This window comes from Corvus brachyrhynchos, unplaced genomic scaffold, assembly GCF_000691975.1.
Source record: "Corvus brachyrhynchos isolate BGI_N302 unplaced genomic scaffold, ASM69197v1 scaffold203, whole genome shotgun sequence".
Classification (NCBI taxonomy): Eukaryota; Metazoa; Chordata; class Aves; order Passeriformes; family Corvidae; genus Corvus; species Corvus brachyrhynchos.
In genome coordinates this window covers 1654143-1669427 of record NW_008237408.1, presented here as the reverse complement: position 1 = coordinate 1669427, position 15285 = coordinate 1654143, and the positions used below count along the sequence as shown (strand labels likewise).

Sequence of the window (15285 nt, the reverse complement as noted above, 5' to 3'; positions counted from 1 at the left end):
TGGGAAGCCATTCCCTGTGTCCTGTCCCTCCATGCCTTGTCCCAAGTCCCTCTCCAGCTCTCCTGGAGCCCCTTTAGGCCCTGGAAGGGGCTCTGAGGTCTCCCTGGATCCTTCTTTTCTCCAGGTGAGCACCCCCAGCTCTCCCAGCCTGGGGGCTCCAGCCCTCGGAGCAGCTCTGTGGCCTCCTCTGGCTTTGCTCCGACAATTCCATGTCCTCCTTATGCTGGGAGCACCAGCACCGTGCTCAGTACAGGGAAATACTTGTGTTATTCTTCAGATTTATCCATTTTCTCCCTGGACTCCTCACGTTCAAAAGCACATCCACGCAAATCACTGGCAGTTACATGAGCTGAGCGTGCTGTGAAGCATTTGCTGTTGTTTCTTCGGTCCGTTTTGGATTTTTTTTTTTTTTAATCTTCAATAAACCACCTGCTGGTTTTACATTCCCTGCTTTTTGTGCTGAAGACACAGCGAGCGAGTTTTCCTCTCGGTATCATCAGCGATTTTACAGGGCTCGTCCTCCTGCTGGCTCTTTTACAAGCTGCAATCATCAGAAGGTGCCACGTTTATATTTTTATGGAGCAGCTATTCCTGGTTTTATGGAGTAGATGGATGTGCTGCAGCACTGACAGACGCCGTGTGACTCTGCTCTGTCACCTCACTCCTGTGGGGACAGTCACAGCCAGACCCTTCCGTATCCTGCGGAGCCGTCCGGCTCAGCCGGCCCTGCGTGTCGGGAGCTGCAGCTCCGTCCTCCTGACCCTCTGCTGCTTCCATTTCTCCATAAGGCCTTGATAAAACACCTCCGGAGCCCTTCAGTCGAGGGGATTTTTCAGGAGAACGTTAAATTCTCCTGTTGGGTTTGGGAATCGCTTCTTCCCAGTTTCTCTGCGGTCTCCTATAAATCAATTCAGTGGAATTAGGTGGGTGCAGAACCAGCACGAAGTCGGATGCTCAGTCCTTCAGGGTTTATTTAATTTTGTCTCGTTTGTAAGACTCTCTGGACCCACTTTCAGGACCCACTGGAGGTCCTGGCCTTGTGTTTTCAGCAACACCTTTCCCATTTTCCTCCCATCTCGTGATTTTGGCCGGGATCCCCCCCTGGCTCCTCCCGTGTCCTGAGGAGTTGTTCCTATGGCTACCCCCCGCTTGTGGGGGGACAAAGGTTGGCATGTTGGTCCTCCCGAGCCAAATTCTGCCCTTTGACTCCCACCCCTTTTCACACCCCTCGCTAAGCTTGGCCTCTTGCTCCATCCGAGGCTTGTCAGCCGGGGGGTTCCCATGGAAACAGGGAAGGAAATTTGAAAAGAGAAGCACAAAGGGCTGCTTAATTTGAATTTGAACAAGGGAGGAAGGCTCCTTGTAGTTCATCTTTGTGTGGCGTGGAAGCCCGAAATTTATCTTCTGAAAGTTGCTTTCAATTTGTAAACTCGTTCATATTCCCTGTTTCTTGATTTATAGGACAAAAGTTGTCATGTCCGTGGCGCTGAGCGAGGAGAAACATCTTTCTTTATAAATTCAGGGAGACAGCTCTGGGCAGCCGCTCGTTTTCGTCTCCCCCCTCACAGCTCCGAAAGCATCGCTCATGTTTTTAACATTTCTCCCTGAAAACTCACATGTATTACATATTTTCCCCTTCGTAAGGACTCAATCATATTGTCAATTATCCGACATCGCTGCATCCTTGTCTTTGTGGGGGAGTGGGTGAATGATGTGTCCTTGAGAATCAGCAGAGACTGAATCCCGGCTCCTGAGAGTTCCTTTTCCCTCCTTATTGTGCATTTTAACCCTCACGGTGCAGGTGCAACACGGAAATGTAACTGCAGAGGATAATGTGGTTACAAAGTTTGACCTTGGATTTCAGCTTTGCTGCTTGTTGTCAATAATAAAGGAAGAAAAAACAAACCAAAGGCAAGGAAACAAAAATATCGTGGGATGGTGGCATTTTACCTGCATGTTTTACAAATGTGTCAGATTGTAAAGTTTGATGTGAATTTGTTAAAGGACAGGGAAGTTACTTTGCCTCCAGGTTTCCCTCTGTGGCTTTTCGAATGACAGATGATCCAATTCTTCCAGAAAAGGTCTTTACCTCATGTCGGAGAAATACCATTTAAAAGGAGTTATTTGGGACTCTGTCCTCCAAATCTCGTGGCTAAAACACCGACCCTGCTGAGCCCTCAGGCATTTTCTTTCCCCTCCCTTTGGAAATCATCCCTGTTGCTGACAATAACCTTCATTAAGTGGTATCACAAAAAAGGCAGCGTAATTCTCCAGATCCATCGGCCTCTTTTTTCCCCTGGCACCACGGGAGGCAGTTGCTTTTGTCTGGGAATTGCAAACTTCCAGGCTTTTAAAATTTAGCCTTTGCTTCCCCTTCCACTTTGTAGTGGCAGCCTTGAAGATTCCAGGGTCACGGAGGGGGCTCGGGGGAGTCGGAGCCAGGACTGGCAGGGATCTGTGGCCTGTGGATGTCCTGATCCCGCTGTATCCATCAGAAAAGAGCCGGTGGGATGGATTAAAGGACACATTTTTGATCTCTGGCTGTCAGTGCTCATCCTTGAGTTGGGAAGCAGTGGGAGCCGGGAGCGAGGGAAGAGCTGAGCTCGTTAACGAATGCACGGACACTCCTTCCCACTCTGCCAGCCCCATCCTGCTGCTTCCAGCTCTTTTTGCCTTCCCTACCCCACAGCCCCACTCCTGCTCTTCCCTCAGCTGCATTTTCCAGCCTTTTGGGCACTTTTATAGACACATAAAAGGGGATTTTTGCAGCGTTGGGCAATTACTCAGTGGGAAAACGCTCTCACCCCTCTTGCCTCTCGCAGCCCCCTCAAGGAATTCAGTGAAGTCTTTCCTCTTTTCATAGTCTGATCCCACTGATTCCATTCCGTGTCCATTCCAAACTCCCCTGCAGGACATTCCATCCCCATCCTGACATTTCTAGGAGTGGCATTCACTGTTCAAGAAGGTTTTGGAGGGGTTCTTCCACAGCATCCACAGATGTTTGATTCTCTTTATTCCGTTTAACTGGGAAAGGGTTTGGAATCATCACCCTGGGCAGGGGCCTCGTGTGGAGCAGTTGCATCATCTTTTTGTGTTCCCTCTCTCTTATTAATCCAGTTATTGTTTGGCCTTGTGAGCATTCCAGACATGTGGGAGCAATTTTCCCCAAAAACTCCGTCTGTGGTACAGAGGAGAGCTGGGAACGAACTCCTGGCCTCAACAGGGAGAAAAATCCCGGACTTTTGAGGGCAAAATATTCTTTAATCTACTTTGAGAGCAGCAAAAACCCTTTTAGGGTGCCGCAGAAACAAACAAGTGGAGGCACTGTGGGAATTCCTGTCAAATATTTATCTGGTGAATTATTAACTGGAAAAATCGAGTCAGTGGCTCGGGTTTGTCCTCAGTTTGATGGTTTGGGTGAGGATTTCAGGACTGGTCGTTCAGAGGTGGATAACAGCTGTCTGGCCAGTGGAAAAGAGGGATACAATTGCAATTATTTTTAATTCTTTTCCCCCTGTAGCATTCAGCTGTGACCTCATTAACTTGGCGCTGAATAGAAGGGAGAGTATTGCCCTGATGAATCTTAAATTTTAATTTACAGCTGCTGCGTTCACACATGGGTTTTTTTTAGAAATGGTTAGTGGTTTAAAAATGGTTGAAAATTGAAGTCACCAGCTAATTATCTTAATTCCTCTATTTAGAAGCATAAATTAATTTTAATTTAATCCACTGGAGTAAATTGAGGTATTCTCAGTCTTAACTTTCCTGTTCTATATTAATTTCTGATGAATAGAGAGGCCTGTTGGGTTGCCCTCTTGTAATTCCTCGATTGGGTGAAAGAAATTTATATTGGGATGGACAATTTCTTTGAAAAATTGAAAAAAAAGATCCCAATAAATTCAGGCAGTTTTTGTTCAGAACCTACAGACTCACTGGAGAATTGTAATCATAAAAGAAAGGACAATCTCTTTCCAAAGACTGAAGTTTTCCCCCAAACCCACTTCATTTCCTCGTTGTTTGTGTCCAGCTGTGCAGGTGGCACGTGGGAAGAATTCCATGGCTAATACCAAAATAGGGGAAGTCATTCCTGAGATTCAGCTAAAGCTCACCTTGGATTTTTGTAGTGGCTTTGTCGACTCGCTCACAGCACAGGGTGATTTTGTGTGGAGCCCCAGGGAACCCTGAGAGAAACACTCTTGATTTTTCACCCCAACTTTCGGGTAAATGTACAGGTTTTCCTGAGGAAAATCTGGTTTATGTCATAATCTGGCCGCATCTTCATGTGAAGAGTGTTAAGTGCTGCAGCTTTACTTTTCTTCTGTTGGAAGTTGGCTGAAATATTTCCAAGCCCTCAGAATCCTCACAAACAAAATAGTCTGGAGTTGTAAATTGCAAAATGCCTCTTCCTGGGGAGTGGGAGAGCAGAGAAACAGTCACAGCTGTGGTGGAGTACATGTGGAATTAAATGGGAGGTGCTGCTGAGCTGAGATTTGGAGGTGCTGCAGCTTGGTTTGGGTGCATCCTACACCAGTAAATGCAGAGATACGAGGAAGGAATTCTTCCCTCTGAGGGGCTGGGATGGAATTCCCAGAGAAGCTGTGGCTGCCCCATCCCTGGAAGTGTCCAAGGCCGGGCTGGATGGGGCTTGGAGCAGCCTGGGACAGTGGAAGGGGTCGGGGTTGGAGCTGGATGAGCTTTGAGGGCACTTCCCACCCAAACCATTCCATGGTTCTGTGATTCCATATCTCAGGGGACAGCAGGGCTGTGGAGCTTGCAGAGAGCAGACCAGGAAAACCATCCTGCATTATTTATGCCCGTGGAACACAACCTGCTGATTTTTGAATTACTTCCACCAAAAGACAGCTCAGTGTCCTGGACTGACAGTGCAGCCTGCCTGGAAAGCAAACACGTGGGAAAAAGAATAGAATATCTTTATTAGAAGTATTCTAAACAATACATTTTGATGATTGCTCTGTGAAATAGCCTTAATTTTGAGGCCCAAAGATGTAAATCTTCTCTCCCATCCGAGTGCAGACAGCGTGTGTGTGTGGTTTTGCTGGGCTATGGATTGAACAGATGGTCTGCAATGTTAGATTAAGACACAGCTGTTAAAATATCAGCATTCGTGTGTCAGACACGTTCTGTCTGCTATCCAGGATGGTTCTTACAACGTTAATCCAGCAGATTGTGTTCTTACTTCAGTTTGCATCGTGTTATTTATGAGGATGGTTGTGGTGGCTCAGTGTTGAGCTCTGCTCCTTCCCAAGACCAAAAACCCTGACTTTTCCATGGAGATGCATCCCTGTATCCCCTGAGTACTTTTGGGGTTTAATTTGGGCAGTAACTGCAGGGCAGAGACTTTGTGGATGCCACAGGATCTTTTCTTGAAGGATTTAGGTGAGATTTGTTTTCGTAGGAGCAAAATTCAATCATTTAACCTCTTCCCAAGGAGATGCTGGTCCTGATTGTAACCAGGGAAGGCACGAGAGCTGTTGGATGGTGATTCCTTCTTGGAGAACATCTCCAACATTCCCAGCTCAGGCAGGAGGGGATTTATTCCGACTGGCTCCGCCGTTGTTTTCCCGTGGATGGAACCAGGTGTTCTGGCTGGTGGGAGAATCCTGTGAGAGGATTCCGACAGCAGACTGGCTGCCAGGGGAGCAGCAGACAAAGCTTCCTGAATTCTTTCAGCGTGGATGGATTGTCTCCTGCAGCTTTTCTGGCTGCCAGAAGTTCTGCTCCTGGATTTCCCAGCCTCCTGCCCCTCCTGGCTGCCAAAAGTTCTGCTCTAACAGCCTCGTGCCTCTTCTCTGCCGTGGCAAGAAGGGTTTGTCTGCTGTGCTGTGGGGCTGATGCTCTAAAACTCACTTTAATTTACCTTAAACCCGGGTCAGAGTGGCAGAGGAAGAGGATAAATAAACTTCTGCCCCTTGTGAGACTGCCCCTGAAGTGCCTTAGGTGACAACTGCGATTTGTCCTCATTTTGTGACCATTTGGTGACAGCAAAGCTGACATTTAAGGCGGTCAGAACACTGCAGGTCCCCCTGGTTGATCTCCCAACCTGGGCTTGAATGCCAAAATTCAGCAAATAGAAGCCTTCTGCCATCCTCCTCCCAGTGGAAAACACAGAGATCCAATAGGCTGCACTGGCTTGTAATATTAAACATTCTAGATATCCTGCTGCATCAGCTGGGTGAAAAACCACAGCGAAGTCACACATGAAGTAGTAGAAGTCATCAAGCCTTGGGGAAAAAAAAGTGGTGATCAAAAACCCTCCAGTGGGAGGGTTCAGCGTTTCTTATGGAATTTCTTATGTTTGGAAATCCAGCTTGTCTGGTTTTGTTCTGCAGGGTGTTAATGTTGTGTATTCTGTGGCAGGCGCTGCCATCCTGTATATTTACAGCTCTAAAAAATCAAAAGGGGAGGCAAATCCAAATGGTGACTTCGAATTTTGGCTGTGTCCTTATCTGTATTTTCCATCCTATTTGTGATTTATAGAAATCCCCTTTTTTTTGAGCACTGAAGAATCTGATCTGGGTGCAAATCCCATCGTGTGCTCTCCGGCCAGTGTCAAATCCTCTGACAAACCCCACCAAATGCTTTTCCTCCTTTGCTCGGCAAGAGAAATTTTTGAGCAGTGGATTGTCATGCTCCTCTCTCCTGGTTTTTTCCAAGGAGACCTCCCTGGAGCTGGCAGGAATTGTGTGATCCTGCTGTGTGGATCAGGGAAGGAGAAGGAGAAGGAGAAGGAGACAGAGAAGAAAAAGGAGAAGGAGACAGAGAAGAAGGAGACGGAGAAGGAGACGGAGAAGGAGACGGAGAAGGAGAAAGAAAAGGAGACGGAGAAGGAGAAGAGAAGGAGAAGGAGACAGAGAAGGAGAAGAGAAGGAGAAGGAGAAGGAGAAGAGAAGAGAAGGAGAAGGAGAAGGAGAAGGAGAAGGGAAGGAGAAGGAGAAGGGAAGGAGAAGGAGAAGGGAAGGAGAAGGTTGGTGTTGCTCCACTTCTCAGCACGGGTCTCCTTGCCCTTCCCACGGTGACAGCAGCACCAGAGCATTTCCCAGCGGGCCTGGAAGCAGTGATCACTCTCCCACTTGGAATGTCATCTTTGCAGGAGATGGAAATGTGTCATTTCCTTGAAAAATAGGATTTTGACGAGATTTACAGCTCCTGCCCCGGAGTCTCTTCCTTGCCCAGGCAAAGTGTCTTTATTTAACAGTATCAAAAATACAATCCAGAGGATGGTGGATGTATTTCCCTGGTAATATCCCTCTGGAATTCTCCCAAGTCCATCACAGCAGGCATATGGAGAGGAAGGAGGAAGCCCAAACCCTCTCAGCTGCCACCAACCCAACGCTCCCTGCAAATGGAAATGGTTACCAGGACCACCCATCTTCATTCCCCCATTCCCAAAACACGAATCCCACATCCAGGAAAAGCTGACAGATGGATGCCGTCTTCCAGAGGAACTTTGGAATATAAAATGCAGCAGGAGACCTCTTTAAAGAACTCGAGCAGATGGCTTTGCTTTTAGTCCTATAGGCAGAGATTAATGTCATTCCCTGTATTTTAACTACTTCCATCTTTATCCTCCTTTTTTTCTTCCTGCAGAAATTAACCTTGGCTGTCTGTTTGGAGACAGAAAGCTTGGGATGGTTTTTCATGATTGCTGCCCTCTCTGAGTAAGGCAGGTAAAATAATTGGCCTTGGGTTTAAAGTGAATAACAAAGTGAGTGCCTCGTCCAACCTATAGCACGAGAAAAATATCATTTAAACCCACAGTAATTGCTTGTCTTTTTATATTGTTGGAGTTACTTAAATAACTGTTTAAATGCAGGCATTTATTTTTAGTGCTAAGGTAAAAACAATCTGGTTCTTTTTTCCCCTTCCCAGCCCCTAAAGCAGTGCAGTGTCAGTCTAATCCTCACTGCTACCAGGATTTTTCCAGCTGCCATCAAATTATGAGGTGTGGGATATTGAAAGGCTGTGGGTCACGGGGTTCATAGGGATAATTGGGAATCACTTTATTCCATGCTGGAGGGGAAAAGCTCAACAGGCAGCCAGAGCCGTGCCCCACTTGGCTTTTCGTACGTGTGTAGCACTGTGAAAAACCAGAAATAATTCCAAAAATAAAAGTACACCTCAGTTTCTCGACAGGGAAGTTGTTGGTGAGGTGAGCAGGGATGTGCTTTGTGCCAGGAATTCTCACTGGGCGTGTCTTGGCACCGTGCGCTCAGAGCAGGCTGGGGCAAAGTCACCTTTTGCCTTTAGAAAGCAGAATGAAGGGTCTGCAGCAACCGGAGTCGCACGAAGTTGGGTGAACTGCGTTGATTCCAGAAGAAACAAACTCACTCCTGCACACCTGGCTGTGCTCGTGGTGCTCTCTGCCACCTTTAATTTCACGGCACGATCCAGCTCGAGCCAAACTGGGTGGGAAAAGGTAGAAATGGCTCTGGTCTTCTGCCAAGTTCGGGCCCCAAATCCCTGCTTTTTGCTCTGCTGTGGCCGGGTGAGCATTCCCTGATTTTCTTCAGGAAGCAGCAGCCGGGTTGAGGCAGGACCCTGTTTGATCCCAGCAGCTCTTCAGCTCAGGTGTGAACCTGGAGCAAACGTCTCCAGGTGGAGTGTGAGCGCCAGGAGCGTGGGCTGCAGGATCCAGTGAATCCAGAGGGGTTCACAGGAGTCAGGGGCGATGGAAAATAAGATTTTCAGTCTCAATTCTGCTCATGACAGCCGTCAGAAGCAAGGGGCCAGATGTGCTCAGTGGAAGCAGGAGCTGTCTGCAGAGCTAAATCCAAAGCAGCTCCAGTTCTCCAGGGAAGGCAGCCTGGAGGGCATTAGTGCCAGTGCCCTTTTGAGACACAATTCCCGGTTTCTTCCATCAAAGAGCGGGAGATGCAGGACAAAGAGCAGCTCGTGTGGCTGCTCTGAGCCAGGATGTGCCCCGAGGCAGCTGCTTCCACCCGGGAATTGCAGCAGCAATTGAGAGTCATAGCATCACTCTCTTCCCAGGAGCCTGAGGGGAGAAAAGTTCCCTCCTTCCCTCTCGGGATTTATGAGGATGCTTCCTGTTTAGTTCTCTGTTCAAAGAATGGAATATAAAACCAAACAGAGGTTTTTTGGTAGGAAAGGATCAGCCGAGTAATTTGGTTTAAATCGTGCAAAGTCACTTCCCAAAACCAGCCAGCTGAATTTCTGTGTAAATATTTTTTAATTGAAATATTTATTTTATTTACCTGATAAGAAAATAATTGGGTTTATTATCTCTCAGTATTACGAGGTCTGAAATCGGATCTTGGTTCCATGGTGTATTTATAATTTGAGTTACTTCTCTTGTTTGTAACCAAAAATGAGGACTTGTTAAAAAAATTATTTGAAGTGAGGGAAAATCTACACATTCCAGCTCTCCTTTGGCTTTCATCCCTTGGGGAATGAAAGCTGGGGGTTGGAAGGAGATGATCTTTAAGGTCCCTTCCAACCCAAACCATTCTGCGATTCCATGACCCCCTCCTGAAAACAAACCCGAGGCCAGCAGGAAATTTCTAATCTCTGCTAAAGCACGGCCATCGAAGCTCTTGATGGGAATAGCGGGGAAGGAAGGAGCTGGGGAAGAGGGAGAAGAAAGAGCTGGGTGAGGTTGTGCTGCTCTGAGGGAAGCAGGGACACAGGGCTGGGACACAGCACCTGGGTGGCAAAGCCAAGGACAGGAAGAGTTTATCTCTTCCTAAACATTTATCTCTTCCTTTCTTGGATTTCCTGGGACTTGGCCTGAATGACTGAAATCAGTTTGGCTGCCACACCTCCTCTTGCCCTCGTCCTCTTCCTTTTTCCTCCTGGAGTTGTTCACCAGGCGTTTTTCAAAAGCGCATCCCATTTAACAGAGGGCCTTTTGTTCGGCACCGGCGGAGTCATAACTTGCTCTGCGTCCTTGGGCAAGAGCATAAAAAGAGTCTTTTAATCTCCCCGGGTTTATTTTTAATAGGGAACAACATAATCAGTAGGTGGAGGTGACTTTTCATCTTTGGAGCTGCGAGGGGGGAAGACAATTTGGGGATAATTTTTGGGGCGCTTTCAGAGGGAGCTGCCCACAGGCACAAATGCTGCTGTCGCTGCCTCAGAGCAAGCGAGGCTCTTTTTCTGTGTTACCAGGAGTCGTTGCCGGGATTTTTCTTCTCCCGTTCTCCAGCTCAGCCTCTTCAGGATTTTAAAGTTCGCAGGATCCCAGGATCATTGAGGCTGGAAAAGATCTTTGGGATCATTGAGTCCAACCTGTGACCGATCCCCACCGTGTCCCCAGCCCAGAGCACGCCACGTCCAGGCCTTCCTTGGACGCCTCCAGGGACGGGCACTCCAAACCTCCCTGGGCAGCCCCTGCCAATGTTTAACAGCTTCTCCATGAAGAAATTCCCTCTGATGTCCAACCTGAAGCTCTCCTGGCACAGGTTGAGGCCATTTCCTCCTGTCCTTCCCTTCACCTGGAGCTGTGTTTGCACACCTTGAGTTGCTCTGGGGTCTCTTCTGAAACAGCTCAGCCTCTGCAGCTCCACCAAATCCAAACAGATCTTTTAACAAAGGCAAAAGAGCAGGAAAAGAGGAATTTTGGGAACATCTTTTCTTAGTGGGAGGTGTATCAGAGGAAAGTAGGGGAGGAATTGTCAGGAGAACTTGAAATTCAGATGTGGGTTTGTACAAACCCACAATGGCAGGAGGCAAAGCTCAGGGGTTGGGGCAGGCATGGAAACAGGAGCTCTTTTTCATAAAGTTATAACTTAATTTTCTCATTTTCAGGGTTTTCTGAAAAGAAGGGAAGTTAAACTCTTACCAGAATAAAAGTGGAGTTCTTGTTTTATTTCCCTTTCCATCAAAGGAAGATTTTTACCTTCAGCTTTTCCAGGCAGCTGGTGTAACTCCCTGGAATCGATTTCTTGGATCCACATGGTCAAACAATGGCTTTAACTTTGCTGTAGACAACAAATACTCACAAATAAATATATAAATAAAAATAATTCTGAAGTACATGTCCAGCCAAACAGAAGGAGTTCCTTGAGAAACATGAGCTTGTAAATGTAAATATTTCCCAACTGCTGCTGCCTTTTTCCTGGTTGATAACTCCAGAGGCTCATCCTGCTCTTCCTGCAAGTTATTGCTGAATTTCATGGCTCTCCTGTTCATGGGGTGTTTGAAAAATGAAGGGGATTTGTTCAGCTTGGTAAATAATAATGATGTTTAAAAAAAACCCACATTGAACTTGTAGCATGGCTGTGCCTTGTATTCCAAAAATTCACCTTTTGGAGGGGGAAGGAGACTTCTGGGAAGGATTGGAAGAGTAAAGAGGTGATAAGGGAGGTGTGAAACTTTTCCTTATAATTTCCAGTATTTGCCATTTCTGTTACCACAGAAGATGCCCCATTTTTTCCCTGTTAGATCAGTTCTACTCTATCGTTTGGAAAAAGAAAATGCTGAATTGCTTTAAAACACTTCTCAGGAAATCACTGCTTGAGAATGTAATCGTTCTGCAGCTCTTCTTCAGCTGCACTTCTAATAAGATTTAGGATTTGGATGTATTTCTATATAGCAGGTTCATTTATGCTTCAGCTATTGCACTGCACATTCCAAAGATTAGGATTCTGCTCCTTAATCCTGCTGGGCTGTGGAGAAAACTCTGCTATCCAAATAATGGACTTTTTCTAAAAGCCTGTGTAGAACAGAGCAGTGCCAGTGATGAAGCCACTGTCAACTTTTCCCTTTGAGCTGTGATTTGAAATAGAAATCAGGATGAGAAGTGGCTCATGGAGGTGTTCTTGCAGTCTGGGGTTTGGTTTGTTTCATTCCAGAGCTGGAAGCCCTAATGTGTTCCAATATTCTCTAATTGCACTCTCACGGGAGTATCATTGATCTTACATTGATATCCAAAGAGACAGCGAGGCTTTGGATGCTGGTAGGTGCCCCAGAAACTTGGAATGAGACATTGATTAATTCCTGGAGAGTTCTGAGGACAAACCACAAAAAGCAAGAGCAGAACGAACCCACGCTGGACGGTAGGAATACAACGTGGATTATCAACATGCAGCAGCTTTCACTGAGACATAAATCCCTGTCCTCTTTATTTTTCCTTCTTTATCCTTCAGGAATATTCCAGACCAGCTGTATTTGCCCAATTCTGACAGATTTTCTCTCGGAGCTTCCGAGGAGTGTTGCTCTCACCAACACCCAAACCTGTTGTGAAGCACCACGGGAGCACAAGACACCAGTTATTTATTTTGATTTGGTTTTTTTCAGGCTTTGATTTCGTGGTGCTTTCTGTTGGTTGGGCAAGGAAAGGCATCTTGGCTGTGCCTTCACTGTGGTTACAACCCTTTTCTGGGAGCTGGGAGGTTCTGTGGCTGTGTGGGAATTTATATAACTGGGGTAACGTGAGGGCTGGGAATGTTTTCCTTCCACGGATACACCTTCATGAGAGAACTGAAATCCCCACCAGCATTCAGCTGTCGAATTCCCACTGATTTTAATGCAGATTGAGTACATAAATATCCCTTGGGAATCTCTTCATTTGTCCCCATGGTCACCCGTCTTCCTAAAACACCTCAGTTCTGTCCTGATGATCGTTTCTCCCAACAGCCGGGAAAAGAAGGTCGCGGTCACGGCTGCGATCAGACAAAGTGAAACATTCCACAAATTGCTGCTTGTAGCTGCTGAATCCTCTCCTTTCTCTTTGCCAGCCCTTCCACCCCATGGTGAACCTGGAATGCTCCCGGGATTTCCGGCCCTTCCTGTGTGCCCTGTACGCGCCGGTGTGCATGGAGTACGGGCGGGTGACGCTGCCCTGCCGCCGCCTGTGCCAGCGAGCCCACAGCGAGTGCTCCAAGCTCATGGAGATGTTTGGGGTCTCCTGGCCGGAGGATATGGAGTGCACCAGGTGAGAAAATCCCTTTTTTTTTTTTTTTTTTCCCAGGATAAAATTTTATTCCGATCCAGGATGTTTTATGGTTCATAAAAAACCAGGTGTTTTAAATGTTTTCCATCACAAGTGGCCATGTTTTCCTTCCCTTTTTCCAGCAGCCTGTTTCCTGAGGTGGGAAGTGAGTTCCTATTTCTGCCCAAGAGATCAGCTGAAAATTGGCTGGGTTTGATGAGGATGAAATCTCAAAGCTGTTTGCAGAGCATCTACCCCTTGCTGAGCTGCAAACAGCCGTGTTCAGCTTTACATTGCACCAATAACTTTACGGAAAAACGACCCGATGGTGTTCCAAGCTGTTTGAGGCAGAATACACGTGAAATTAAAAACAATACCCTCATGCCTTGTTGTTTTCTGTAAGTGACTCCAGCAGCTAATGAAACTGAGGAGCACAAACAGGAAGAAATCGTTTACTGTTGGATTGGAGAGAATGGAAAACAATTAAAATTATTTTAGTTAAGTAAGTCATAAGAGGATAAAATAAGAGGACGTTTCTAGGTAACTGGGATTCCTCCAGTGTCTCCTTCAAAACTCCAGCGGTCCTTGCCTCGAGTCAGAGCTTTGACTACACAAATATCTCCGTCATAATTCCATTTATTAACTCCAAGAGCCCTAAGATCAAACTCTCCACTGGTTTATTCAGATGCAGTTGAAAAGAAAGTGCTAGTTGGAATTTTGGTGTCACCACCTCACTGCCCTGTCTGATGGCAGCGAGTGCAGTTGATTAGGAAAGGCTTTAAAATGTTCTATAAAATCATGCTGCCATGGGCCTAAGTTCACAGACTTCCTGGGATGGATCTTCCATCCTCACCTTCATTCCTAAAGCCCCAATGGGCTCCTGGTCTGTTTCATTTTTGAACTTATTTTATAGTTTCAACACTGCTCTGTGGGATGAGTTTGTGTCTAAACAGTGCAGAATTTCATGGATTCCCCGTTGTTTGGATTGTCTGGTTTTGCTCCCATTGGTTTGCCTGAAGTCCCACCTAGAGATGAAGTTACCAGCCCTTGTAAAGTACGAGTATATTTCTTGTAAATGCCTCTTTTTAGGTTCCCAGATTGTGACGAGCCCTATCCTCGCCTGGTTGACCTCAACTTGGCCGGCGAGCCCACGGAGGAGGCCCCGATGGCCGTCCAGAGGGATTACGGCTTTTGGTGTCCTCGGGAGCTGAAAATCGACCCGGACCTGGGTTACTCCTTCCTGAGGGTCCGGGACTGCTCCCCTCCTTGCCCCAACATGTACTTCCGTCGGGAGGAGCTGTCCTTCGCCCGCTACTTCATCGGCGTCATCTCCATCGTCTGCCTCTCGGCCACCTTGTTCACCTTCCTGACCTTCCTCATCGACGTCACCAGGTTCCGCTACCCGGAGAGGCCGATCATCTTCTACGCCGTGTGCTACATGATGGTGTCCCTGATCTTCTTCATCGGCTTCCTGCTGGAGGACCGGGTGGCCTGCAACGCCTCCAGCCCCTCCCAGTACAAGGCCTCCACAGTGACGCAGGGCTCCCACAACAAGGCCTGCACCATGCTCTTCATGGTGCTCTACTTCTTCACCATGGCCGGCAGCGTCTGGTGGGTCATCCTCACCATCACCTGGTTCCTGGCGGCCGTGCCCAAGTGGGGCAGCGAGGCCATCGAGAAGAAGGCCCTGCTGTTCCACGCCAGCGCCTGGGGCATCCCGGGCACCCTCACCATCATCCTCTTGGCCATGAACAAAATCGAAGGCGACAACATCAGCGGCGTGTGCTTCGTCGGCCTCTACGACGTGGACGCGCTGCGATACTTCGTGCTGGCCCCTCTCTGCCTGTACGTGGTGGTGGGAGTCTCCCTCCTCCTGGCCGGGATTATCTCCCTCAACCGCGTTCGCATCGAGATCCCGCTGGAGAAGGAGAACCAGGACAAGCTGGTGAAGTTCATGATCCGCATCGGCGTGTTCAGCGTGCTGTACCTCGTGCCCCTGCTGGTGGTGATCGGCTGCTATTTCTATGAGCAGGCGTATCGGGGCGTGTGGGAGACCACGTGGATCCAGGAGCGCTGCCGGGAGTATCACATCCCCTGTCCCTACCAGGTGAGGAACCCCGGGGGAGGGCATGTGGGAAGAGTTACTCGTCCTCCCTAACTCAAAAGTGCTTTTATAGGAATTTTTTTATTCCTGTAAAAAAAGTTCTTGCCGTACTCAAATTATTGGGATAATGCCCTAGGCCGGGTGTTGTTGGGAAATCAGAGGCTCCCATCAGCTGCCTGGTGTTTTTTTTGTGGAGTTTCTGGGCTGTGTGGCACCTCCACGGGATATAAAGATGTTATTTTAAACCAACCTCTAGACTGGGCCTTGACGA

At 47.6% G+C, this 15285-nt stretch overlaps 1 protein-coding gene across 2 annotated transcripts in view; it reads left to right on the top strand.

Moving 5' to 3' along the window:
• The window catches only part of FZD3 (frizzled class receptor 3), a 41679-nt gene that overhangs the window by 9295 nt on the left and 17099 nt on the right, over positions 1 to 15285 (top strand). For both annotated transcript variants that reach the window (XM_008631044.2, XM_017730863.1), the window contains exons 2-3: positions 12717 to 12913; positions 14000 to 15017. In XM_008631044.2, coding sequence (XP_008629266.1) covers positions 12717 to 12913; positions 14000 to 15017 — 1215 coding nt within the window. The remainder of the gene's footprint in view (positions 1 to 12716; positions 12914 to 13999; positions 15018 to 15285) is intronic.